Source organism: Corvus moneduloides, chromosome 9 (genome assembly GCF_009650955.1).
Source record: "Corvus moneduloides isolate bCorMon1 chromosome 9, bCorMon1.pri, whole genome shotgun sequence".
NCBI classification, from domain to species: domain Eukaryota; kingdom Metazoa; phylum Chordata; class Aves; order Passeriformes; family Corvidae; genus Corvus; species Corvus moneduloides.
The window spans coordinates 15,277,478-15,304,850 of record NC_045484.1 but is presented as its reverse complement, the minus strand read 5'-3'; the positions used below and the strand labels follow the sequence as shown (position 1 = coordinate 15,304,850).

General features: G+C 39.0%; 1 protein-coding gene across 9 annotated transcripts in view; it reads right to left on the bottom strand.

The window, feature by feature from the left end:
- Window positions 1-27,373, bottom strand: part of ABCA4 (ATP binding cassette subfamily A member 4) — a 78,044-nt gene that overhangs the window by 40,931 nt on the left and 9,740 nt on the right. For 7 of the 9 annotated variants that reach the window (XM_032117981.1, XM_032117987.1, XM_032117986.1 and 4 more), the window contains 13 exons: window positions 24,810-24,903; window positions 24,152-24,293; window positions 22,145-22,284; window positions 19,310-19,437; window positions 15,313-15,510; window positions 12,690-12,779; window positions 12,065-12,305; window positions 10,476-10,615; window positions 9,212-9,328; window positions 8,248-8,445; window positions 4,866-5,071; window positions 3,876-4,052; window positions 100-322 (listed from right to left, as the gene is read on the bottom strand). In XM_032117981.1, coding sequence (XP_031973872.1) covers window positions 100-322; window positions 3,876-4,052; window positions 4,866-5,071; window positions 8,248-8,445; window positions 9,212-9,328; window positions 10,476-10,615; window positions 12,065-12,305; window positions 12,690-12,779; window positions 15,313-15,510; window positions 19,310-19,437; window positions 22,145-22,284; window positions 24,152-24,293; window positions 24,810-24,903 — 2,094 coding nt within the window. Of the gene's footprint in view, window positions 1-99; window positions 323-3,875; window positions 4,053-4,865; window positions 5,072-8,247; window positions 8,446-9,211; window positions 9,329-10,475; window positions 10,616-12,064; window positions 12,306-12,689; window positions 12,780-15,312; window positions 15,511-19,309; window positions 19,438-22,144; window positions 22,285-24,151; window positions 24,294-24,809; window positions 24,904-27,373 lie in introns of those variants that run through there. The other 2 variants (XM_032117989.1, XM_032117990.1) reach the window with 2 other exon arrangements.

The window sequence follows — 27,373 nt, the reverse complement described above, 5'->3', positions numbered from 1 at the left end:
CATTCACATCTCCCTATCAATGGCTACTATTCTTTCTCAACAGCAAACTGGTATCAGCAGTGCAAACACAACAGAGAGTTTGAGAGCAGCAATCCTTACCATAATCAGAGCTGTGAGGAGGAATGTGCTCAGAGCCATCATGAAAAAGCTGTCTAGGAACCAAGTGCACCAAATCATGCCATTGGTTATACCCCTGTTCTTCATAGCTTCTTTCAGACGCATTTCCTTCTCTAGCACTATACTCTTCACAGTCATGGAGACTGAATATATCCAAGCCAGCACCATGAAGATGGGAAAGGCGCGGTTTAAGGTGATCATGAAGCTACCAAAGCAAGAAGGAATAAATTAAATTTAGGTAAAACAGAGAAGTATTAGAGGAAAAGCAAAATGAAAAGGAAAAGGAGTGGGGAAGAATGCATTAATGAAATACGGAACTGTAAATTCTCAGTCTAAACATCAATACCATGTCACTAGTAAACCTCACAAGCGTCCTGAATATTAATAAAGTAATGGTTTCTGCATTCCCATGAGATAGATAAACGTTATTTCTATTTTACAAAGAGGTTCTAAGGGTTATTGAAGGCTACAAAATATTTGGTGCCTCATGAAAATACACCTCTCTTCACAGTGAATTACCATAATGCTTTTACTATGATCTACAAAGGATATTTTAAGACATATGTTAATGTTAACAATTTGGGAGTGTCGCTGTCTTTCTGCTCCCAAGATTCACTGACAAGAGAATTAAACAAATTAACCATTAAAAGCATCAGATGCTGCCAGAAAGGCTGCTGAAATTCAAGCAAACCATGACTCAGGGTATTGGATCTAGCTGAGATAATTTTCCCCATAGCAGCCCTCACAGTGCTGGGGCTTTGCATGGGGAGCTAGAAGGGTGTTGATAACACACCAGTGTTTTTCCTACTGCTGAGCAGTGCCGGCACAGCATCAGAGCTGACTCTCCAGCATTCCCACTTCACCACTAGGCAGGGGGTGGGCAAAGTCTTGGGAGGGGACACAACCAGTACAGCTAACCCAAACCAACCAAAGGGATATTCCACATTGTGTATGATGTCTGCTCAGATATAACATCTAAGAAAAAGGAGGAGAAAGTGGGGGGTATTTGATATTGACAGCATTTGTCTTCCAAAGCAACTGCTATGCATGCTGAATCCCTGTTTCCAAGGAAACAGCTGGACATTGCTGGATGGGAAGTAGTGAATAAAAATCTTTGGGATATTTTCTGTTTTAGCTTTAGTAAAGAGCCTTATCTTGTCCTATGAGTGGTTTTCCATCTTAATTTCTTCTCCCTTCTTGCTGAGGAAGAGGGTGATAGAGAGGCTTGGTGGGCACTTGGCATCCAGTCAAGGTCAACTCAACACAGTCCTTGGCACCCAATGTGGGGGCGAACCAGAGGCAGTTTTCTATTACACACACTATAGTTACAGTAGTTATTAAGTAGCAAGGTCCTGTGCAGGACACAGTTTGTCAGCTGCACTGTTTATCTCTTTATTTTGCTGGGTCTGGGAACACATTAACATAAAAAATGTCTCCCTGGCATTGATGGCCTTGCTGTGCTGGGGGAATTATCTTGTGAAGAAGATGAGGGAATACATCTCCCTCTCCCTAGTTAGGATTGATGTGGATGGTTTTGTTACTCAGGCTCAAGTACTTGTTCACACTTACATGAGCTGTTTAACACTACTAATTCACACTGCTACGTATTATGGGGTTTGTAGAATCCGGTGTGATTATTTAAAGGCTAAAAGCTCATAGTTCCCAAAAAACAAGGAGCAAAAAGTCTTCAGCTTCCTAAATCTGAGCCCTATAGGACTACATTTTTGCCATATGCTATCATAGCTACGTCAGTGTCAAAACAAAGGGGAAATCTTCACTTTTCCCCAAAAAATTCCTGAAGAGCAATCTGGTCTGCGGAAATAAAACCATGCTTTTGTGATACGGCCTGGGGCACACTGAGTTCTGCCTGTTGGTGGACACATGCAATCAGCACTAGGCCATGCACAGCACTGCCTACAGGTTACCACGAGGATGCACTTACCATACTTAAGCAGGGTCTCTGCAGAAGCCATCACTCAGTCTGGATATCAGCCCTGAACTGCATGTGGCTACTGCAGGCTTCAGAAAACTTTTGCACAGAAGGGGCTTCTGCCTCTGCAGTATTCTCAGTGGGGAAGAAATAGACAGGAGGCTTGCCATGGTGATGTTTTGTCAGACAAACATACAATGACTGATGGGAATGACAGGTCAATCTACGTGTCTGCAATCTGCTTTTATCAGAAGTAGTAGCATTTGCCTGCACAGAGCACACTGACAGAACTATGAAAAGATTTCTCTAATGCCTTTTTTTTTTTGAGTTGAAAGTATACCAGGACAGTTGGTGTATCACAGACTGCAGCATTAGAGCAGGCACACTGTGAAGAGGGAAGAGGCGCAACTTCATTGAATCTGGAGCATGTGCTGGTTCAGGCAGTGCTAATGGGGGGCACAGCTTCCACAGCCCCTCTGCCTCCATGTAGCCATGAAATCTCCACTCCCAGGAGCAGAGTCTCTTTTTTTTTTGTTACAGAACAACAAACCAGCCCTTTATCCTTTAGCTTCTTCACTCTGCTTTTTACCAGAGAAAGAAACTCCTGGTGCCCTCAATAGTGAACTGCAGCCACAGTCCTGGAACACTATTCTAGAATCATGAGACTTAAGACAAAAACTAGTCAATCTGCATAAAAGCCATGGACAGGAATTAGGGAGAAGGTTAAAGAACACCACATTATTTTTGAAAACTTCAGCATCCACAAGGGAAGGAAAAAGGCTGAGGTTAACAGAAACCAACACCGTGTATCCAGTTTGACTGTAGATACTAGACACGTAGTTAAAAATGGAATCCTGTTTAAGGATGTGGTTCAGATTCTGGAATGAAAGAGTTTCAAGAGCCTAAGTTGCTTTGGGATTCTGCAAGGCCTATAGGTATGCTCAAGGACCAAAATCTACAGCTATAACTAGGTATGATTAAGTTTAGGGTTAGGGTTCGATGGTACCCTTATTGAGACCAGATTGATTGATTCTTCAAGGCTTCCAGAGATATCAAGAGAGGTGCCAATTCCATTAGGACAAGCACATTCTGTTAAGTTTTTCTTTAAGAAATGATTCTTGGACATAAAGAAGGCTGGGTTTTAGAGGTGTCATTAGGGAAAAGAAACTTGCTGCACTTAAATGGGTTTGGCAGTTAACTGAAGGAGACAGTGTGTGTTATAACACAAGGCAGTGCTTGTGTTCAGTTTTGCTCCAGACACTGGTCATACGCTATAGCATAAGGCTTAGTTTTAGTTACATAAAAAATTTTTAAAAGATCATATTCTTGCTGGGTCCTGTGTAACCACAGGGTTAGTTCTAGAGCTGACACTGTTAGGGGTCAAAACATTATGTCTGGGATGCCCTGTTGACAATAGATTCTTGGCTGTTATCAGTGTGAAGGTTTAGGTTAGGTTATTATTATTGCCTGGAAAAGTAAGGCCAAAAAGTACTAGACTGTTTTTTGAATTTTGTGCAATATGCAAAATTGGAAGAAAATGGCTGCTTTTAAGGGGCTACTGTTTTGTGTTCATTTTAGGTCTGGACATTGGATGCAACGAAGGCCAGATCTGGGATTAGGGGTAGAATCTTGGCAAAGGTGGTTTGTGGCGTCTGGGTCATGACAGGATAAGGAAAAAACCAAATTTATTCACTTATGTCTCAGTTATTATTCTTGCATTTATACCTTAGTACATTCACAACTTAGGGTTAATTCTGGTGCTTGAGAATCTTAAACCATCCAGCAATCTAAGTATTCAACAGAATTAAGACAAACTGCTTTTACTCACACATCATCCACAAAACATGGATATGGCATTTGCTGGAGATAAATTCCCACTGGCACTTCAGTGCTGGTCTGGGTCTTTATAATCCCACGCTCAATCATGTCTTGGAGATACGCAAAGCCTCCCCAGATATAACGTAAATCATCCACAGGATCAGCTCTTGGACCAGGATCCCAGTACCTCAAAAGAAAATTCACATGGAAATCATTTGGGTAAACAGTGAGTTTAGGGAAGGGTTGTGTGGAAAATAAAAAAAGAAATTAATGAATAAATTAAATAATCTTAGCAACTGAAATGGTAAGGGCACTGCCTGGAGTTGCCTTTTCTAGACTTTGATCTATCAGACCATATTGCTTAAGAAAGTGGAAGGCTCTTTTTTTCCTTTCATTTTCTCTGCACTGACTTGCAATAGTAATTTTGGTCAAAAGTATACATAAATTAGTCATGTAGCAGAGTAACTGTTCTAGAATAGAAATAACTGCATTTGGAATATGGTATCCTTGGAGATTAAACTGAAACAAACTGGATTGCAACTACCAGATATCATTATATTCTGCAGATATCATTATATCCTGAGAAATTATATCCCTTTAAGTGAGTCTGTTTGGTGGGGACTTGAGGAGGAAAAGCACAGAAGTTCTGGTGTCCAGGTGGAAGACAGCTGAGTCACAATCCATGTAGGACTTCCTTGCCTGTCTTTCCCAATGTTGGAGCCAACTAAAAATTTAAGCAGGTTACTGAACAGATTCTGAGCAGAGTCATCCCTTTGCCACGTATTCCTGCACCTACCCACTGCTTGGCTTGTCACAAGAGTGATACCATTCATGTTAGTACCTGGTAACTGGAGATGGATTCTGTGCTGCACTGCAGAGTAACTATTAACAAATACAGTTGGATTTCATGCATGTAACCAATGCAGGTTCTAACACCCTTATGTCTCTCATATTCATGTTATGGCAGGCAAGAACTGAGAAGGAACTATCAGGTAAGTACCTGTCTTGGATTTTGTTTGTTTTCTCCACTGCATCTATGTCCATTCGGATCTTGTATGTCACATGTGGTGGGAGATTTCTGGTTGTAGGTTCTAGGTCTGGAAAAACCACAGCAGCCCAGAATTTGTTTTCCTCCAGCAGATAAAGGGCTTGATGAGTCAGTTGAGTTTCATTAAGATAACCTTCAAATTTATCCAAGGTCAAGCACTACAAACAAGTACAAAGAGAAAAATTGCATGGGAATAAACTAGTAAGAGGGATACATTAAAGAAAACATCAGTGGTTGAAAGCAGAAAAGGAAAGTAGGTTCAACTGAAACAGCTATTTTCAGCTTTAAAAGCTTATGACGAAACTATTAAAAGTTGACTCTCTCCTCCCTTCTTCAGCCTAGGAAGTGCCTGAGTGAACACTAGGGAGCCAAAGGATGACTGATCTGTAAGAAAAACACATTGGCTGTGGACTTCAGATGAAAAGCACTTTGTCAAGTAAAGCACTGGGAAAACTCAAAGCATACATTTAAATTTTAATGACTCTTAGGTATTTCGACATTTATTCCTATGTAACACCAGACAAGTAGTTGATTTATCTTACTGGTCATATTGTGTCCCTGCTGTATTCTGACATGTGATTTACCTGCTGGCTTAAGTTAACATGTTTTGGCTATCTCAATACAAAAATGCCTTCTTTCTTAGTCTCTGTCGTTACTACAAAATGTATTCTAATCAATCCGTATACAAGACAAAAATTCATAAAAACTTAAGTTCTTTATGTTCCTCCATTTAAGTCCTATTTAACAAGCATTGTAAGACAAAGATTGTGAATGCTCTAAACTCTAGCATTAGTTGTCTGTAAAATTATAGATTTATGTTTGTATATTTAGCCTCTGCCCTTCAGAACTGGCAAAATATTATCAGAGAGTAGAAGTATTTAACCCCTGATGGACTGGAAAGATACTTATTGAATTCCTTTGCTTCATAAAATTCCAACACGCTATCTTGTTTGATCTTATTTTCTCAATCACTTCTTGCAAGCCAATAACCAAAAATTAGTCCACATCACAGGGATCATACTGGTAACTTATTATTTAATCTTAAAGACTCCTTTACTTAACCTTTCCCTGTGATGAATCATGCTCTGTTTCCTTTAAAACTTGAACTATCACAGCTCAATGGGATCTACATGAAAAAATATTTTTAACTCACAACATAACAGTGCTTAAATTAATAACATTATTTTGCAGCTTTACTCTTCTTGATGTTTGTAGGTGTTCATTTTCCATTTTGTTTCAGAAAACTAAACTACGTAGAATTTCATATCAGAAAGCAAAATAAGGCAGAAAACTCTCTGATTTTCATGCCAGAAGAGAAATAAAATCAGACTGTTGGCTCATGTTGCATTAATTTTTTGGGGATATATTTATCCCACATGGTGTTAACTGAATTCAGGAATTCAGTTTATTTCTTGTGAAAGTGGCAGTGTCTGCATAACAAACCCCTCCCGTGGAACTGTCTCTTTGCAGGATCTGGAGGATTATTTGCTGTTTCTTTATCAGGAGGAATTATTTTCAAGATATTTATTTCAGCTGCAGAAGAACTCAGACAGCTTTTCAGGGAAATCTGTGGTAAAGTACTGACAAACATCTGGACTTGTCTAGATTTTCACTGCAGAACAGACAGTGCCTGGAGAGGGCTGAGGAGCAGCATAGGCTCTTATCCAGGGGTCCAGTGAAGGAAGCTGCAAGTGTTCAAAACAGAAAACACAAATGCTTTTAGATCTTCTGCACGAGTAGAGTGAAACCAAAGCTTGTATAAAAACATAGGCTAAGACACCAGTGTTGCAATAATTCACACAATTTGAAAGTGAAAAGAGATTTTATATAGTAGTCTATGCGCCAAAAGCTAGAACTTATTTCCCTTAACTTGAATTGCATTCAAAACAAAGGCTGTATGCTCTACCTAGGCTTTTCTTTATTCCGAGTGAATTTGAACTCAGTTTGTGTCTTCATAAACCTCACTGTATCAAAATTAATTTATCAACCACTTGGGAAAATTTATTTCAAATCTTTTCCCAGTAATTATTTAACACTTTAAAATGGTTCAGTGAAAATTTATAAAACCAAAACCAAAATAATAAGAACAGGTTTGGAAGATAAAACCAGAAAATAATAAACATAAAGAGGTGACCGCATAGCTCTCACTAACAGTTTAGCTGTTCTGTGGCCTAAGGTAATCAAAGGGAAGAACAGGAAATTCTTGGGGTGGTGAGGAGGAGCAGCCACTGCATAATTTGTGGGATTCTCAGCTGCATCACAATTTGCAGCAGAGAGCTGGAGTCTCCAAAGGTAGTTGCTGGCAACACACCTGTCCTCATTGCATACTATGGTGGTAAGGAGCCGGCTGTTCCCCAAAGGGAGCTATTTGTTGCCATGGTGTCTGGCACAGTGGGAAAACATTCTCAAGTCGTTCAACTCGGTGTAAACAGCAGACTTTAAAGAATAAGCTCATTACAAAGAATATTAGGACACAAAGATCTATTACCAGGTACAGTAACTGCTCTATTATTATTGATGTTCCAGCACTGACCTGCTGCATGCAATGTATTTCACTCAGTTTGACAAGAAATAATTCTGCTAACATGATGCAAAAAGATCATTGAATGAACCAGCAGAGCTTTGTGCAAAGCCTTTATTGTTCCTTCTTGTACTAGCTGTGGGAAGGCAGATGAATTTTTAGTTCCTGCTTCCTTGAAGGGGAAAAATGGTCTTTTAGACTGAACTAGATTGAAATTAGGAGTTAGGCTTAGTCTTGTTGCCTATAACTAGTACTAGTTTTCTCTCAAAAATCCTCAGAAGGCACCACTGGAAACAACACGCTAGAGAAGAGAGGTACAGATTCCAGGAAAGAGACAGACATCTTTTCAGAAGTGACCACAGAACAAGTGGAAACTCCCTCATAGGTTTCAACAGAATTTTGTCTAGGTCCTTAAAAACCTGAAAGGGGACTTACCAAAGAAGTTTCTCTGCTCCTGATCTTGCTGAAGTTAGTGGCCTGTTGGTTATTAATACTTAAAAAAACCATTTCATTGTGGTTTTGAATTCACTTTCTGTCTCTCAGCATTGAAATGTATTCAAGACATTCAACCAACATTTTGAATAAAGCATTTGAGGATCATGGGATTGAACTTCTTTCATAATAATACGTGTTAATTTTCTTGTGCTTCTGTATTATTCTAAACACATGCTTTTAATAATGAGATTCAATTTGAAACAAACGAAGATTTTATGATTTTAACTTTCTTGTCTGTTGCCACAGAGCCCGGTACTGCCTAACTGGTTTTAAGATATCCTCTACAACTATTCCCACAAGGGGCAGGGCTGAATTTACCTCCAAATACTGACTGAGCAAACGCAGAACTTGGTCTACAGCACTGAAAATGTTCCGCCAGTCAAAGTCCACCATTCCCTTCTCCCGGCTCCTTGAAGATCCATTGTGGAAAAAGTTGATTATGTGTTCCACAGTGAAGCCTTCAGCACCCATCTGGCTGTTCAGGAAGTCCCTCACTGTAGGGTGCTTCAGAGAGTCCTGAAGAAACATCATGACAGCTTTGCTACAACAATTGTGTTTCCATGCCCTCTTTAGCTAGGAAGGTTTCCATTTCCATAACTCTTTCAGCACATGAACAAGGACAAAAGGGTATGCTAAGGAATCAATTTTACAGACGGGTAATTGCATAACTGGATGTGTGATCTGAAGAATGGACGAAAAGAAATTTTTCCTTGACTATGTATTGCATTTTCTCCTTGTAAGCAAGAGGATAAATGTTATAAATGTCTAATTCAATATAGAAAAATGAGGAAATGAAATGTTTTTTCTAGTATGAACCGCTTTATAAACTTTAACTACAGATAGTAATTACAGCTAATCAAAGTCAAATCGAAATTATGCAGAAATAAGCAATTTCCCAAAATAAATTTGTTTGGCCCAGAAAAAATATGGTTCTCCTGCCTTCTTTGCCTACACAGAATCCAAGGAAATCAAGTTGTCTGTTCTTGAAAGATATTCTGGAGAGGCAGGGAAGCAGCAATTGCTGTCTTTATTAAGAAGTCATTAGCCAGATTCTTGACTGCCCAAATCTGAGGTTTTGCCACAGGGATGCTGTAATGCATCTATGATTTGCCATCAAACCAAGCCCAGCAGCCAAACCAACAAACTTAAAGGCCACAGATTCCTTGCTGCAAAGGATGTACTTCTGGCCAAACCTTTCAAATTAACTGCCTTCTCCATTAATAAAAATAAAAGATGGTGAAAGGCTGCTCTTACTGAGGATCTTTGATAAGTTATAACATACACGGATCATATTCATTTGCAGGCTGTTTTGAAAGAAGTACCACAGCTGAGGTCCTACTTCCTCCCAAGCTTTGGTCAACAGTCGGAGGCGTTCTAATTCCTCAAAAGTGGAGTTTGCCTGATGAAAAAAACAGCAGAAAAGAGTGTTAGTATCTAAGGAGATAGACAGAATTTATGATCCATCCAGAATATGGTGAGAGGGGAACCCCTAACTTAGAAAGCTGTAGTTTTTACCTTCAAAACTTAATCAACTTGTTCAAACAGCAGAAATTTTAATAACCATCAGAAAAAGAATCTGTAAAATCCAGCCAGGATCAAAGTCACTTAGGATAAAATTCTGTTGTATATGTAATGGAAGAAAGAGTACACATGAATCCTAGTTAACTTCAATTCCTTTAAATACTTAGATTTTCGGTAGAATTATTTTTAACTTTTCCCCTTGACTATTTCTCTCCATTAAGAACTAAAAAGAAAGATGATGATGTGGGTAGATGAATGAATGGAAGGCAGCTGGAAAAGACAGATAATCCCATAGCTAAGATATTAAGACCTGAAATGCTGAGCTGCTGTAAATCTGATGTTTTTCTGCGTGAACTGTGAGCAGCAGTTCTATGCCTTGTACTGATGTTTACAGTAGTGAACTGCTGAGGTGGCCCAAACCTGGGTTATATGCAACCTTGATTTAACTCCTCGGATTCATTTCACCCAGCTTCAAGCATTTCGCTGAAGAGTCCAGGCTCCATTCTATTTTAATGAAGTGAAAAAACTTCTTGATTTCAACAGATATAATACTAAACCACGATGTTGCTATAGGTTTGCAATATCTCATTATTAGGTCTCAATAAGCTTATCCAAGCCTCACAGATGCCCCATTTAAATATTTACTGGCATAGAGCTGCTCATGTTCCTACCTCTGTAAAATAAATATGAATATGAATAGAAATATAAACATAAACGTAAACGTAAATGTAAATATAAATATAAATATATTTACTAGTGTAAATGTGGAATCATGCCAACAAAAAGCTGCTTGAGCGAGCTGGAAAAACCATGTAGCATGGACCAAAATGGGATGAATCAGTGAAGACCTGTCTCCTGTATTTTAAACAGAGTACCTGTTCTTCCTCTGGGAACCATCAGAACAAATGGAGTTTTGAGAAAAAAATCGCATTAGTCTGAGGTAATTGGGTCACTGTTTTTCAAAAGCTGTTTCTTGGGATGCCATTTTTTGGAAATATACATTTTTGTATTTCAGAACTTCTTACATTTTTTATGATTTCCCGTACAGAAGGTGAATCAGGAGCAAAGAGAATTTTTCCCATCAGCAGAGGCTTCACAGCACTCCAGGCTATTTTGGTTAAAGGGTTTGATTCCAAGTTCTGGATCAATGCATTACAAAAGGGTGCTGAAGACAGAAAGAAGGAAAGACAGTCTTTATGTAACCCTACTCAAATCCTATCATATGTAACATGCTGCAGGACTTTTTACTGGCAGGACAGACAGTTTGAATCTGAATGAGTTAAAGCACATTCTGCAGTGCAGAAGTACAATGTCTGAATGGATAGAAAAGACTATTAAGTAGACATTGGGGTTGTAAAGTACACACTATGGAAATTGGAAAAGCAAGCATAAATAACCATGTGAAAGTTGCTGTTATTTACATGGTATTTCAAATGGAAGGAAACGAGACAGCTCAGAACTTCCTGAGCAGTTTGAGCTTTATTTGCTTTACTCCTAATGACATAGCTCCTTTGTATTGTAGTTGATACTGGTACAAAGCTGATCCTGCAGGCTTAGATGTTGAACTCCGGAACAGTTCAGAACTGTTACTACAATAATTTAAAATGAAACATTTTAATGCAAATATTTTTATCTTACCCCTGCATTATGAAGTAATTAGTTTACTTGGATAGCATTCAATTAATTTGTTTCCTGGCTGAAGAGATGGAGTATTGGGCCTCTTAAAGGTCTTTGGAAGGCTCAGGCAAAAGTAGAGCCAAGTATCAACACAGTGGAAGGTAGGAGTCTCTATAAGCAAACTGCTCATCTGTACTTTGTAACCATGTAACCGTATCTGTCACAGAAGAAGGGACACAGAACACCAGCTATAACATGGGTGGTAGTACAGAAAAAACTGCTGGTGAGCTCAGTGTCAAGAAAAACTAAATAGCAAACAGAAGGGGACATAAAAAGATAAAATAACAAATGGTAAAAAAGATAAAATCGGTTCCTCTTTGCATTCTCTCCTATTAGAATAGCAAGAAGTGAGGAAATAAAAGCAACAAAAATTGTTGAATTGCAATATTTTCTATGTAAAATGTAAACATGCTGTAGAGCATTACTGCTACAAAATATATGTACTTTTATGCAAGGAAGGTAACAGCCACCATGTATCAAATTGAATATTATTTGAAAGGAGAGATTTTTAAGTTCCTGTGCCCCAGGCCATCAAACCAGCAAAGAGAAAAAATAAAGTTTAGAAAAATATTTTGGAGAAAAGTAACTCCAGAATGCCGCTCTGTCTTTTCCGGAACCTTCTTCAGGGGCATCTTGTTCTTCCTGGTATCAGTAGCATATAATAGAAGATAAAATAGAGGGGCTGTCTTAATTATGATCATGCATATGTTTATGCCTCCATATTAAAAGCAAATGCATATTTCTGTCAGTTGTCAATTCCTGAGCTCATCTGCTTCTAGCTACGAAGTAAGTATGAAGTAAAATCATTTCACCTGTCTCTAATTTCCTGAATCAACTGTTTTAAAATGTTATTTTACAAAATCAACATTTGATCCTAGTATTTGAATATAAGGTGCACCTATCAGGAGTCTCTTAATGGTTTGGTGGAAAAACTTACTGGTTGTATTATCATAAAGATAACCAGATTTCTTCCTTGTTGAGTCAATCCCCAGGAAAGCTTTGTAGTTGTTATCTTCATACCAGTTGAAGGAAAACACTCTGGATCCACCTCCTTCTGGGTAGCCACAGAAAAGATCCGACAGGGAACTCACCAAGTGGCTTAAGGATTCTGGCCTTCCGTCTTGTACAAATGGTTGCAGAACCATCAAAAGGTCCTGAACGCTTGGCTTCCTGGCTAGCTGCAGTAAGACAAGACTTGGTTAATTGCAGCCCCCAAAGCAGGTAAGGATCTGGTGAGGTCATAGTTGTGCCCAGATGGTAAAACATGAATGCAGTCAGAACCTCATCCTCTTATCTCCTCTGTCCTGGTCACAGGCACCATTTTCAGTTCTTGTTCTTTCATATCTTTTCTGGAGAAAAGAATATACTTCATAATTACCAATACTTATGTCCACATTTATTTTGTAATGAGAGAAGAATGAATTTTTTTATGGAATCAGCTCTTCCCCAGCAAGTCTATTTTCTTTCTGGTAAAGCAGGTAATTGGAATATTAAACAACAAAGGAAAACAAGGACTATGAGCTATGCAGGAAAGTGATGTAATCTATTATTAGACCACTTACCTTTTGCACTGCTTGGGAGACATTAGACAGCACCCTCCCCCAGGCCTTCAGGTCAGCACCTGGTGAGTTTCTGTCCAACACAGTGGGAAGCTGTGGATACATAAAAAGTAGAGATGAGTGTCTACATGACAACTGCTATAACAATGAGAAGAAATCCAAATGGCATCTCTGTAGCTCAAATACTTTGAGTTATCTGGAACAATATCTTATAAGCCTGTCTCATGGGCCCACAAATCCAGTACCCATGTGCAGACTCACACAGTAGCCTGTGGAAATGTTCTTTCTAATACACAGCTGAAACAAACACAGGCCACTTAAAATATATCTTGGGATTTGTTCTGCCCATCTAAGCCCACCATGCCAAAAGGTGCAGAAATGGAGAAGGAATGCAGGAACAGGGACATTTGAGAAGCTGCTTCTCACAGAGGCTATTCTCTCAGTGAGATATACAGACTCTTGGTAACTTCCAAATATAGCAAAGCTTTGATACAGAAGGCCCCATTTGCTACAGAGGTAAATGATTTGTAGTACTTTATACTTCAGAGATTCCCTGATTTTGAAGACAGTCTGGTCCTCACTGTCTGTCAAACCTGATAGAAACCATTACTTTCCCAGGCTCATACAGACTGACCAAACTGCCTTTTCAGCAGAAGTTAACATTTTATTTATCAGTGACTTAAAAGAAACAGGTGACACCACAGCGTGCTGTCACATACCACTTTGTTTGCATCACTGCATCCTCCTCTGTCAGCTGTCTAAAGAACTACATATGTATTTGGAGCTGGTGCTCTTGAGTCTTTCTCAGGCATTTCTTCTGCTATTAGAACAAAACGTAAAGCTGGACTTGTAGATAGCTAGGCTGTGATATTTATGAGACAAGCCCCTAAAAAGCCTTTCCCAAAAACGCCTATACACCCTGCTGATTGCCTGCCATTCCCTTCAGTCAGTAGGTGGTTAAGAAAGCAGAAGACAGCTGCACTGTGTAGGTACCTGGCAGGGAGTCACAATGGCAAGAGTTTCTATGGAAAGCTCATGTTAACGTATTCTGATCTGTGACTTGTGGTTCAGGCAGGAAGAATACACACAGGGCTTCAAAATACACTTTTCCTTGTCCCCTAAGGGGAACCAGTCTGTGCAGAGATTATACAGGGTTCTTGGAGCACCTGCCTTAACCTGGGCTTTTTGAAACTCTGAGGAACAGGAACTGTAAACCTGTAAAAAAGCTGGGCAGTATATTGTGAATATTCACATGAAGTCCTTAAATGCTGGAACTCTATCTTAGAAATACTGTAGCATTAAATCTCTGCTACTTCCAGCAAGCATAAGATATACGAAAACATAAGACAATGTATTTTTAGAAATGGAAAATAGCAGCTTTCAGAAGCTGACCACAAATTCTTATCAGGATTGGTAAAATCACTGGATATATGTTATTGACTGACTATCAATGCTACAATAATCAAACTGTGTTTTGCTGGTGTGTCAATTACAGCTTCTGGCATCCTCTGTTCCCAGTTCTGGGCAACTCAGAGCTGAAAAAAATCCATGTTAAATTAATCTTGATGCTACACTACTGTGGCAGAGAACTCCAATCAATACTTCCTATGCAACTTTAGGAGTTTTTCATATATCCTGCCTGCTCCTATAAAGCAAACTGACAATGTGATGGTTTCATGATGTTAAATTATGAGGTGAAAACCAGCAAATTAAATTGAGTGTTGAAAAATGCAAAGGATGATCATAGGGAAAACAAACATGAAAGATACATACACAGTGATGGACTCAAAGTTCGCTATTATGAGGAAAGAGACCTTGGAGTCTTTATGAATAGTTCCCTGCAAGCACCACCTCAGTGTGCAGAATACAAATGAAATACTAGAAACATATGCCATTATATATATGTATTTATTAATTTGATATAATTTGTATTTTATTATATATTTTAAAATAATAATATTAACCTATATTTATACATATATATGAAGTGGCATAATATTTTCATACTAAACCAAGGCTGTAGATGTGGTTTATTTATAGCAAGGTCACAGTAGAAACTAGAAGACAAAGAAGGGCAATGAAAATGAACAGAGGTAAGGAAAAGCTTTTATAGAAAGAGTGATGAAAACCAGTACAATTTCCTAATCTGTTTGTTTGGGGTTTTTAAAAGGGCTATGCCAACTCAAGCTGCATCATGATTTTGACTGCAGCATAAAATTCTGTCATGATGGAAGGAGCAAAGACAGAATGGGCTGTGTTGGGTATTTTCAGAATCCTCAGCAAGGTTCCTGTAGGTTTTGCCACACACTGTTTTCCTACACAGACTGGAAAGACCAGATAATATTTCCACACAAACTTTGATTTAAAAACTGCATTTGAATCTCTTAGTTCTGCTGTACTGCCAATTTAATCTGTTTCATCCCACAACATACTCAGAACTGTCTAGTGTTCTGCTGGTGGTAGGTTAACAATCACACATCCATAACCTTATGTTTGCAGGGGTAAATCTACTAAGACCACTTGGAAAACTGGTGAAGTATCACAAAAAAAAATTCTTGAAGGGCAACAAAACATAAGCCAAAATAAAAATGACAACGTAAGGCAGGATAATTGTGTTAATACTTACCAGCCGAAATAGCTTAAAGAAATCAACATTTGCATACAAGACATCTTCTACTCTTTGTAGACTGTCCTGGGACAGGGCACACATGGCCTTGTGTACAGAAGGGAGACCTCTTCGGCTGCTGAAGATAATAAAGCGGTCCAGGAGTACCTCACTGCAAGCAATGTCCTTCAGAGTCAAGCTAGGGACACCATAGGCAAACTGCAACCAAACCAATGATTCACTTACTCTTATGAAACTTTCATACTGCTCAGGAACAACAGTGTAAATCCCATGTAAATCTACTGATTTCTATAGAGTTATTCTGCATTTACGTTTGTTAAACTATAAACCAATGTGTTCCTATTGGTCAAACATTAAAGATAAAAATTTGGACTTTTTCTATTCTGTGTTTATATTAGAAGTGGTAATCAGTAGATGGGTGTGTTTAATGTACAATGGCTTTGTAAATCCCGGCTGTATGGCTGTGCAGAGTGATAGTGAATAATGGCTGTGGGAAGCACAGAATACATGGCAATATAATAAAAAGTAGCACTGGAAATTGCTCACAAGCTAATGTTCCCACCCTCTGTCCATCTCCTTTCACAGTACAAATTTAAGGAAAACAGCTCAGAACACTGTGATGACTGTTAATGCCTACTGTGTTTGAGATGAACACAGACTTTCAGACAAGAACTATGCACTGACATAATATCATTAGACTAAATGAATTTAATAAGCTGCACAATAAAGAAATTGTCAAAATCTACCCAGAAAATAATTTACTTTAGAAAAATAATCTGCTGAGCATTCCAGTCTTTAAGACATATGGATCGAAAAAACACACCACACCTGTACCAGGTCAGACGTAGGTGCAGGTTTATTTCTTATCTAAGCAAATTAAGAAATTAATCATTATCGAAATTTTATATGTGCAAATCTCCTATAGTTAGCAGCTAAGATTTCTTTGGTAGTGCCTGTGAAGAGAATATTTAAAAACACAGAGGAATGAGAAAAAAATTAATTCAGTTGCTTTGGAGAGTAGATTCAAAGTAGACTGAGAAGTTATTCATTAATTGCTTCATCTGTCAGAAGCTATCAACCAAAGTGCAAGTGTGGCTATGGAAAGTCAGCATCAAGAATATGAAAGGCAGCTGTAGAGAGGTCTAGAATAACATTGTATTTTATCTGCCATGACTGCCCTGAGTTTCAGCTTGTGGAGCTGCAGTTGACCAAAAAAGAAAGGCATCTGAATTGCACACAGATTGTGTTTTGGAATTATGATGCAAAAAAGGGATGTGAATTTCTAGAAGTATCTGAGAGATACTATCAACACTAGAGCTGTACTTATATAAAGGTATCGTTAAGGCAAATTAGACAGTGTGGAGAGAGGCAGAATGCAAAAGAAGGAATTCAACTGACAGATCCAGTCTGTCTTGCAAAAAACCTCCAAAGCCACACATCCCTGCCCTCCCTCAAATTGGGACAACTGAATTGGACTTAAGTTCATTTGTGTCAGTGAAATAATTTGCTTATTTGCTCGGTCATTTACGTCCTGGGGATGTGTGTGATAAGAACAGCATTTTTAACCATATACACCTCATTTAGTGTGGTCCTTGTCAGGCAGCGTCAACTGCAATGAAGCTGGGCTGCACAAGGGAGGCAGCCTGGGAACCTTGCTCTGACTTGTGAAATGAGGAAACAGTGACATTTACATCTCTGAGAAGGATAAACACAGGAAAAAAAAAAAGAGTTGTTATTTACAAACTGTAACTGCATTTCAATGATGTTCATGAACAGATGGGATTAGAAAAACATCAAACCTCCGCCCTCCCAATTTTTCCGGTAGGGTGTGCTGCTGCCAATCTTTCCTGAGCTTCTTATTGTGTTTTAACATCAGTTTCTTATCTTTATCTTAGAACGACTCAAAAAAGCAGGCTCTTGGAGGGAAACTTCAATACTTTCTTTTTTTAATCAATGTGTCACTGTTTGGCCAAAGCAGGCAAGATGAAGTCCAAATTATTTTTTCAGCTAGCTGGCTGTTTGATCAGGTTTAGCTTTCAGCTCTGTGTGTCATTTCCTGACTCCCAGGCAGCTCAGACCTAGATCTCCAGCCAGCTGTTGGCAACAGTCAGGCTTTTGTAAACAAGTTGCTTTCAGGTTGATCAGCTCTGTGCCATCAGAGGCAGGGGGAAGGGGTGTACAGAAATATGCAGGCAAACAGAGGGCAGAGCACCACGAAGAACTAGAGATGAACTATCACAGTTGAGGATTGAGACAACCATAGATCTAGGGTCTAGTTATGGCTCTGAAACTTCCACTTCAACCATGCATAATTCCAGCCCAAGCAACTTGCTTATCAAGAAGGGCTAATGGAATGAAGCAATTTACCTCCCACAGAAAATGAAGTGTTCAATTCCCACTGAAAATAATTCTCTTGTTGTGTCTCTAAAATTATTAGATTGGTTTTTCTGCATCTTTTTCACCTGAAAGAAGTATTCACAGCACTTTCTTTCGTCATAGCTGTAAATCAGCTCTGGTGAGATGATCTTGTATCCCTGTAATTACTGCTAACAAGAAAACTATATAGAGGGCAGCAAAAGTGGTATTTAACACCAGATCTCCTCAAGCTTCCTCTAACCAATGCTCAATTTCTTTAATTTCCAGCATACAAAGAACTACATCTCTTTCTACATCAGCACAGAAAATACAGCAGAAAGACTTTACATTCCAACAGGTTTCAACCATTCTTTGGGTGATGGTGTTGAAAACTTCAGTCCTGCATACACTAGAAAGCAGAATTTTTAACAGCAGATGAATGAATGCCACTGGGGAGCTAATAGTCCAACACAGCAGCACTCAGTTCTCCGGACACAGCTGATCTCTGGTGTAGAAGAGGTTAGGGATGACTAGGGAAAGAGAAACCCGGCAGGATATCTGTACATATTCTCCTTGTCACAAGCAGCAAGGAAGCAAATTTTCAGTATCTCAGCTGACATGGGAGTGTGAAAATACATAGGATGTATCAACTGACACTGGCTTTGGTATGCTCTTGTGGTATTGATTCATGATAAAGTGAGGAGAGGGGAGGGCTTCCCCAGGTACCAAACAAGAATACAGCAGATAAGTAATTTGGCTACTGGTCACACCAGCTGAAACCTGTGATGCAGAAGAGGAACTGCATGAAAGGTCATGAATGGCCTCCCTCTTTCTGCCCACACACAGTTTCAGTATTGGCATTTTATGCAGCAGTGAAACAAAGGAACTGTGTCTTTCAGCCTCAGTTATTCACTTGCTTCCACCCACACACTAATGCAGCGTAGAAATTGTTCCAGAATTCCAATTCAGCAACATTCATTCATTAATACAGCATTCCTCACAGAGCTCCCAGCCACCAGTACATGCAGAAGCAGAGACAGCCTGGACTTGGTCAAACATAGTTCCCTGCTTAGCTGCTTCAGGAAGGATTTGACCTGTACTTTTCACTCTGAATTTTCTGAGCAGACCTATTACTCAATCAGAATCTAAGAAAGTGGGTCTGGTTCTCCACTTCCACCTATTCATGTGAAACAATACTGAAAAGCCACCATGCTGACATTAGGGCAGAGAATTTAAATTATAAATTAAGAATCTCCAATAGTTCTTCTCTCATCAGGACTATTGTCTCAAAAGGAAGCACAGCTGCATTATGCTTTTAAGTTAAGTCTTTAGCCATGGGGATGGATGGACTGCTTGCCAGTACTGTTTCTTGATGCTCCTCGTTATTTGGGTGCAACAACAGCACACTTCTGTTTATTTAATAATTTATTAATATTTAATGCATATTCAAAATGTTTTTTAAAGACAAATAAGACATCTCTTCCTCTAGATTCACGAAGAACAAAAAGAGAAATTATACAAACAACCCATAAGGCATCGGTTATTCTGGGCCCAAGGCCTTCACTGAGGCTACGTTGCACATACAACTCAGGAGATTCTTCCCTCACAGGTGATAACTCGGTAACTGTTAAACTCTACTCACCTGTTCAGGGCGCACTTGAGCATTAATAAGCTGGTAAACAACAAAATCTGTGAGGCCAACATTTTCTAGTAAGAAGGAGGTGAGGGTCTCCCCATCTTTCAAAATGTCTAGAATTCGTATTCCTCTTCCTGGATGAAAAAAAATGAATGCACAGATCAGTGAGATAGCAAACAAAGGAAGTTAAAGAAAAACTCATATCCCAGCTTAAACCTATAAAAAGAATGTGCTTTGGCTCTTACACCTAGTCATGACTAACTGGGGCTAAAATTATTTTTGCAATTCAAAATACTTTTAATCCTTTGTTGGGAAATGATAATCAGAAAATGCTGAGTGTTCTGACTCTGCATATCTGATCTCTCAAAGATGTTTCAGACTTGGGCTACAGCAATGGACACATTGAAAGCAGAACTGACTGCATTTGAAAGTGTCTGCCTTTTCCTGATGTAATGTTTTATTTTAAATGTTCAGATTTGAGGATGGTACTGTTCTTAGTGTCCTTTCTTCTGGGCCTTGTGTAAATAACTTTAGTCAACCCTTTACATTTGCACTAATTCATCACTCTCTGCCAATCAATTTTAGTTAGTGAACCTTATTCTCTAGCGTTGCAAAAGTGACCCTTGAAAATCTTCCATTAGAAAAAAATCAATTTCTTTGGAGAAGCATAAAGTGTAGCTTATGCTTCATATTAGACTAGATTAACAACTGCTCTTCAGGCAAACCAGTGAGACCACCCACTGTTAAATTAGACACATGTAAGAGGCCACCAAATTTCCCTAGTACTGTCTGTAACAATACTCAAAATACTGCTGTTCCTAAAGTCAAACAGTTCCAATCTTTTTTAACTTGTCTTTGTTACAAATCTTATCAGTGAGAACTCTGCCTCAATATGGTGCAAGAAAAAGCTTTTACATGCACATAGAATACTTATTATATAACTTCATTAAATTATACCTTTATTAAAGGTACCTCACACAGCTTTGGTAAAGAATGCTTGAAAACCTCTAATTCTAGTTTTAGAACAGGCAATTGAAACTGACAGGAGCAGTGTGTATCCTATTGACATAGGGAATGTAACTTCAGACATTTCTAATAAACATGCACTCCATTCTGTGAGCTGAGTCTTACCAGAGTTTGCCAACCAACTTCCACAATTCCATCTGCACTAAGTGTATTCTGGCCTAAGGCTGTAGGGCCTGAGGACTTCTTCAATTGTGTAGGGCCTGAGGACTTCTTCAATTGTTCCTCCACATATTTATTCAAGCAGTAAACACTGAAAACAATAGCAGGGGTCTGTCCCTCATATTCTCACTGATGTCTTTCCTGGCATCCAGGCAGTGTGGAGGAAAAAGGACACCACAAGAACACATCTCATCAAAAGTGTCAGCGCTAGGGGAGACTGGGACAGGGAAGGAAGACTCAAGAGGTAGGTCTGATTTCAGGAATCAGCAGAAGGAGCAATTACTACTCTGACATTTGCAATTTTTTCCTTGCTCAGCTTTGCAGCTATTCTATTAAGATTGTTCCTTACAAGCAATAGTAGTAAGCTGTAAACACAGACAACTTAAATAGCCAATCTTACTTTTTCTGTATGCAGAAAGACGGTAACTCGTATTTTATTAGTTAAACTCCAGAACTGACTTTTTGACTTTGTTTTCTATAATAGGAAATTCCAAACTTCTAATTTTTTTTTTAAAGTAAAACACATTTAAACCCCCCACAAATTCTTGAAGGAACATAAGATTTTATTTCACAGGACGGGGGGGAATGTACTCTATTTTTCATGAGTAAAGTCGATATGGGATGCAAAGGCAACTTCCTAGACCATGGCGTGTGGTGCCCAGCAATACAAAGCAAACCCATGGCATGACATGCTTTTTCTTGCCTCTAAATAGTCCGATTTGATTTCTGTGGCTGGGTACAAACAACAGCTCAGATTATACTCAAATTCTTGTTGTTTACATTCTGGGGCATTTGGTTATCTCACTGTTATTTACAATGAGATAATCCCTTTTTTACTTCTAGTTATAAACCCCTGATAGGATAGTGGAGCATCTGTATCAGATGGTTTGTACACATCTTATCAAAAATATATAGTGAGTAACTATTTAATTTTAATAAGAATACTATTCCTGTGACAAAGGATTTGCAAATGGGACAGATCAATTCACAAAGCCAGACCATTTTTATACCTTTAGTTTTAGGAGTAGCTTTTCAAATTCTGTACTTTAAGTCCAAAAACTTTATTATTATACCATTCCCTATTTTCCTCAGGACTATGTTTTGAGTTTGGCAGGTTGTTCTAAATAAAAGTTAATACAATGAATTTACAATTTGCAATCCTGTTTAGAAGCGTTCAATGCTTTCTCTTTCTGAACAGATTATCAAGAGTTTCCTTCTTCACCGTTCCAAACCTGTTTTAGCTAACACTGTGACAAAGTACCTCTAAGCACTTTTCTGGGTTATGCTCCTGGCACATATTCAGACATGTTCCTAATTTTCCATTTCTTCTGCATCTTCCAGTGACACTTTCTCACTGCTTCTTCTTTTACTGCAATAATAATTAATGAAATTTCTTCTGCCATGTTTTACTGTGTGTGGTGAGATATCCATTATCCTTTTGTGTTTCGAGTTTTGTCTACTGTTATTTAAGGAATATGGTTGTAGAATGGAGCTGACAGCCTCTCTTTTCTCTTAAATGACAGGTGTTTGTCACTGAACAGATTTTAACTTACCCGTGTGAAATATATTATAATGTTGCCAACTTACAAAGTAACTACTATCCAGCTCTCAGAAGGAAAAATTAAGTAGTCTAAAGGATATAGACACAACAATTACCTGCAATTCTTTCAGGATTAGTTCTCATTGTTTCCATAAACTGAGTCATAATGATCAGTTCTTCCCAGATTCTTCCAAGGTCATGGATTTCAGGGGCTTCCAGTAAAAGCTCCTGAGCATCTTTATACACCCTTGCAAGGCTGAAAGGAGGAATAACGAAGAAACAATAATTTAAGAGTGATGACTCTTGAGAACCTTGCAAGTCAAAAACCCCCAACAAACAAACAAACAAACCCTAAAAAAGAAAAAGTGAAGTTGACTCTCTCTGTATTAGGGATGAGGAAAAAAAAAAGTTGTTTTGTCATCAGTTTCAGGTAGTCTGGGATTCAGTTAGATTTGAAAGTCCACAGAAGGTTTAAGAGGGCTACTGGTGTTGCAGAAGGTTGGCCATTCACACATTTTCTTCATTGGCCATGCTGGTCTTGCTGTGGAGACAGGACCTTAACCAGACAGCATGCATCTCACAGTTATGGTACAAATCCGCCCTGGTTCTAGCCCAGGCCCACAGCAGCTGAATGGGGCATTCTGGACACATGCAGCCCTGCTCAGCCTAGCAAGGGACACGGAATCATTCACAAACAGAAACATGCTTCCTTTCTCACATCAGTCCCCTCCAATTTTTTAGGTGCCTTCAGAGTATTTCTTCAAGGAGCAGCCGGAAAACACAAGCAACAAATGATCACAGGCAGCTGTTCAACTACTGGTTCTGGGTTAGAACATGCAGATCAAGCAAGGATGCAATCAGTTCCTGTGTTTATGAACAAGCATAAAAAATTCTTATAATGAGGTAAGGCCATTACACTTCTTCAACAGTGTTACGTTCTTCCATGCATGCAACAGTATATCTCAGTCCACATGGCTCATTTTAGCTTACAGGAAACAACAAACAGGAAGGACCAAATTCTTTCAGAAAACACAATGCATTTACTTCTGCTGTCATGCACTGAATTTACTGGGACTGACAAAGTGACAGTTTGCTCTGTAGCAAGCAACCTAGAAGAGCCAGAATGTATAAAAACCAGAACCCTCTATCTTCACTGTGTGCTTGACTGTACCCCACCAAAAATGTTCTGGTGACTATTTTAAATCCTATTCGCTAGGAACAAAAGGTGAAACAGTAAGTTAGGACCAAGTTACAGACTTTCACGTGACAGGAGCTTTAATGGCCTTCACATTATTAGCTCATGAATTTTAATCATTGGATGCTCCAAAGTGGACTTTGCAAAGGGAGGTTTGGAGCATTTTTTATATTTAGTATGACAGGGGTTTTTTCACTCTGAGGGTCCTTGTCTGCTGTACTTTCTTTCATGACTCAGCTGTAACAAACAATGCAATAAAACACTCCTACAGCACTTTTTCAGTAATAGTCCAGAAATCTCCCTTCCTCCTATTTTGCAAACAAGCTTAGTATCTGAATTAGCGATTAAAGTATCACAAGTATATAGCCCAAACAGGTGCTACCTAAGAAGCAGCAGTTCTTATTTGCAGCTACTTCATCAGAGCTCTAATTCAGAAGGGACAACTCTAGAGATGAGAAAAGAAGGCTTAGGTGTTCCATGCTCTTTTATCAAAAAGATTTGTCCCAAGACATTCAGTAAGCAGTCAACAGTAGAAAGCATGGATTTTATTAAGTGAACATGTGTTCCCTAGAGACTAGTACTGAAGTCTCTCTCTAAAAAGCCCAGAACTATCATTGTGAGCTCTGTTTCAACTTGATGACCATTGTTAGCATGAAACCAAAGTGCTAGAACTGAAAATTTTTGTCTTCCACTGTTTGCACACTGGCGTATTATTATCTTTCCTTTTTATTCACACTACAGAACAATTCTTTAAAATATTCCTTGGTGCAGTGAGGGACCTTTCTAAGCAAGGTGAGGATACTCCATCCTTTCTTCTTGCATCATTCATGTCCATGAACACCCAACAGGTGCCAAGAGCAAGCTATTAACAGTTCCCTTGCAGGCTTGTATTGCTGCAACCCAGTCTCACACATACAGCTCTGCTTACATGGAATTTTTGTAGTTGGACACTACACCTGGACCCTCTCCGGGGGTTGTGCTGCGGAAACAGGGATTGTTCATGTTACAGAAGATGCCATGTAACCATGGGAGTGTTCCTGCTGATGGCATTGCCTTGTTTGGGAAGTGACCTAGAGTATCAAAACACAAAATATAAACTGTTAGGTGTCTTTTCTAATGCAGCTTTAGTGAATATAAATAGCAAGATAAGTTGGCTCTCTACAGAAGGAATGGGATAGGAATCTTAAAGGTTTATCTTTTACCGAGAAAAAAGAAGTCACCAATATAAGCTATATGGCTATTTTAACAGAAATGAATTCTGAGTAATGTGAGGCATTTTTTAAATAGGTAATGAGGTAGTACTTTCTCAGTAACAGAATTACAGAAATCCAAAACTGGATAGATCCTTGAGACCTCAGGTATGCCTGACTAGAAAGCATCTCACAGGAAAACTATACATTTTTTTATCTCCTCACTGGTAATTTTTACCCTACATGGCTATAAATAACTAAGCTACTCAAACCAAATTCTGTTCTTTTGCCACTGGACAGTAACACTCCACAAACAGGTCCCAGTACCTCTGTCTGAGAACACCTGGCCATTACCTACAACAAGTCAGATTATGATAACATCTTAAACATTCTTACATTCATGTTGACGATACAGTGGATTAGCTTTCCTCAGCCAGACAAGTGCAAGAAACAATGACAGAGGCCATACAAGCTCCACTAGAAAACGAAGCTGGGAAAAAAAAAAAATTAAAAATAAATTTTACAAATAGATCACCATAGAGTCACTAGGTGGCTAAAGGGATGAGACCTCTTCTCACAACAGAAGTGCCCAGTGCAGCATGTGACCATGGCTATCCTTTGCCTGTTTCACCATTTGAAAGGGACACCCAAAAGGGCAAGGATTTCATCAGAGTTCCATGAAGCATCACCATTAACTCAGTGCTCAGTGGCTTTTCCACCTCTTCTAAAGAAATATTTAAGCATCCTGACTGAAGTAAAAAGAGACAGTAGGTAGTGCTTGACTCTACAACAAGGATTAGATATAAGAGAAAAAAGGGGTTTTTTAATCCACACTTTAACACTGCTAGGCTCATTAGCAGGCTGTCAGTACACTGTGCTTACCCCAAGGTAAAAGACTGCAGCATAAGCTTTACATTCTTTGACCCTTACTTTTGTTTCTTTTTGTCATCATTCATTTCAATGTTACTAATTTCCTAATACTTGTAGAAATTTATGCATTAAGATCAAACACCTTATTCAATAGTGTAGAAGACCCCATCAAAGGCCACTTTATTGCCCAGATCTTTCCATACACTTAGAACCATCACTGGCTCCCGTGTCATGACAGAAAATCAAGGGCACTGCTTTTACCACAAAGCAACATCCTGCCTGCTTTTCAGTCTGTTCCCTCCACTCCTGTGTTTCAGATTGTTTTACTGCCTCTGTGTGTTTTGGCAGAGGTTTGAAACGACAGTCCTTTGATCCTGTAACACAGGCCTTGGGCTCTGAGGAACAGCAATGGGATTTTTGTGTCCAAACATGTGGCACTTTTTTGCTCCTCCCTGTAAGAGCCAGGACCATTTACCTTCAGAACCAGGGTTGTTGCACATGCACAGGAAAGCCCTCCTTGCTTCTTTACCTTTGCTCCCTCCTCACCAACTAGGTACCAAATATATGACAATAACGCACATAGCAGCAGAGCCAAAACCAAGATGGGTTACACAGGAATGTTGTTTTGGGCAAAAGGCACTCCACAGCGTAAGAACAGGTTTTTTGGAGCTGCCCTATTTTTCCACTATAACTCTGTCTAACAGCTTTAGTTAAGCACAACATATTCTTACAGCAAAAGGGTAGAAAGCTTTATACCAGGCAACAATTTGCTATTTTATATTCTTCATCTTAAAGGTTTTCTTTTTAAAACAGAACAATAATGAAAAGACCCACCCACCACCACCTAGGAAGCTATGCATGCCTGATCTTTTTAAATCCAGACAAAATTTTACCAGCAGTAAAGGGCAGATCAAACAATTATTAGAGAGGGAAATCTGACAGCTGTTGTGTACAGCTCAGAATACAGTATTACTGACCCTTCCCAGCTGGGTCCACAAGGTCTGTTCAACATCCATTGCCATCCATTTGGTAAGCCATCTGGGACAAGTGCTACATGCACATAAACTCAGAGGAGAAAGAACAGGCAAGACTCCTTGGCCCACCTTGGCTGCAGAGTTAATCTGCGTTAATGCTCAGATGTTGATGCTTTCTTCATCCCCGGGAAATACAAAATCCTCAGACTTGAATTTGGTGATTCCTTTCTGTCTGGGTTAACTAGTTTGGAAAAGATTGAAGTCTAAAGCCCAAGGGAAGCTTTCTTTCAACCTGGTACACAATGTGTTGTGTGGTAAGGATGGACCAGTGCTGTCAGCCCTCTGATTCTTTCCTGTGGACCTTAGCCAGAGGACACAAAGGTGTCTCAGAATGCACTGGAAGTATCAGAAAGCAGCCCATAAGCCTGCAGAACTACAAGATAAATAGCCAGACATCCCAGAAACATGCACAGAGAAAGGTAATATCCAGACGGAGCTGTAATGGAACAAGCACAGTGGTAAGACCATATAAATGTGACAGGCTTAAACTGGCTGCAGATCAGCTGTTGACTCTGCAATGAAGTCTTTCGTCTTGTGAAGTAAATTAGACTAAATGATGAATTGGAGTAGAAGATTGCATATATCTCTATTTATGGTACTGCATGATGGTTAACAAGAAAACAGTCTGATTTTCCCAAAACATATTTTAGAGCTGCCTTTGACAGTATGAATTTTTGTTTTGGCTACTTTGTTTCTCTGTGAGGACAAATAAACAGGCAGGATTATATTCTTAAACAAGAAATTATTTTTAATGGCTCTCCTGTAAAATATTTTACTCTTCAGGGTGGAGAAAATATTTCTCAGCTGTAGATTAAATCACTGTGCTTACAAACTAGGAATGATCATCAGAGAAGAGGATCTCTAGCAACACCTGGAAACACCAATTATAATTTTTGAAAATTCTATAGGAAAAATTAAACAAAAAGAGAAGACAATTCCTGAAAGCCAAGCTGGCATTTTGTGTCTCATATCTAAGCAGATTTGCACAAATAACACACTATTTCATATACTGAAAATACTGAAGAATTCTACAAATACACATTTGTTAAAAATTAA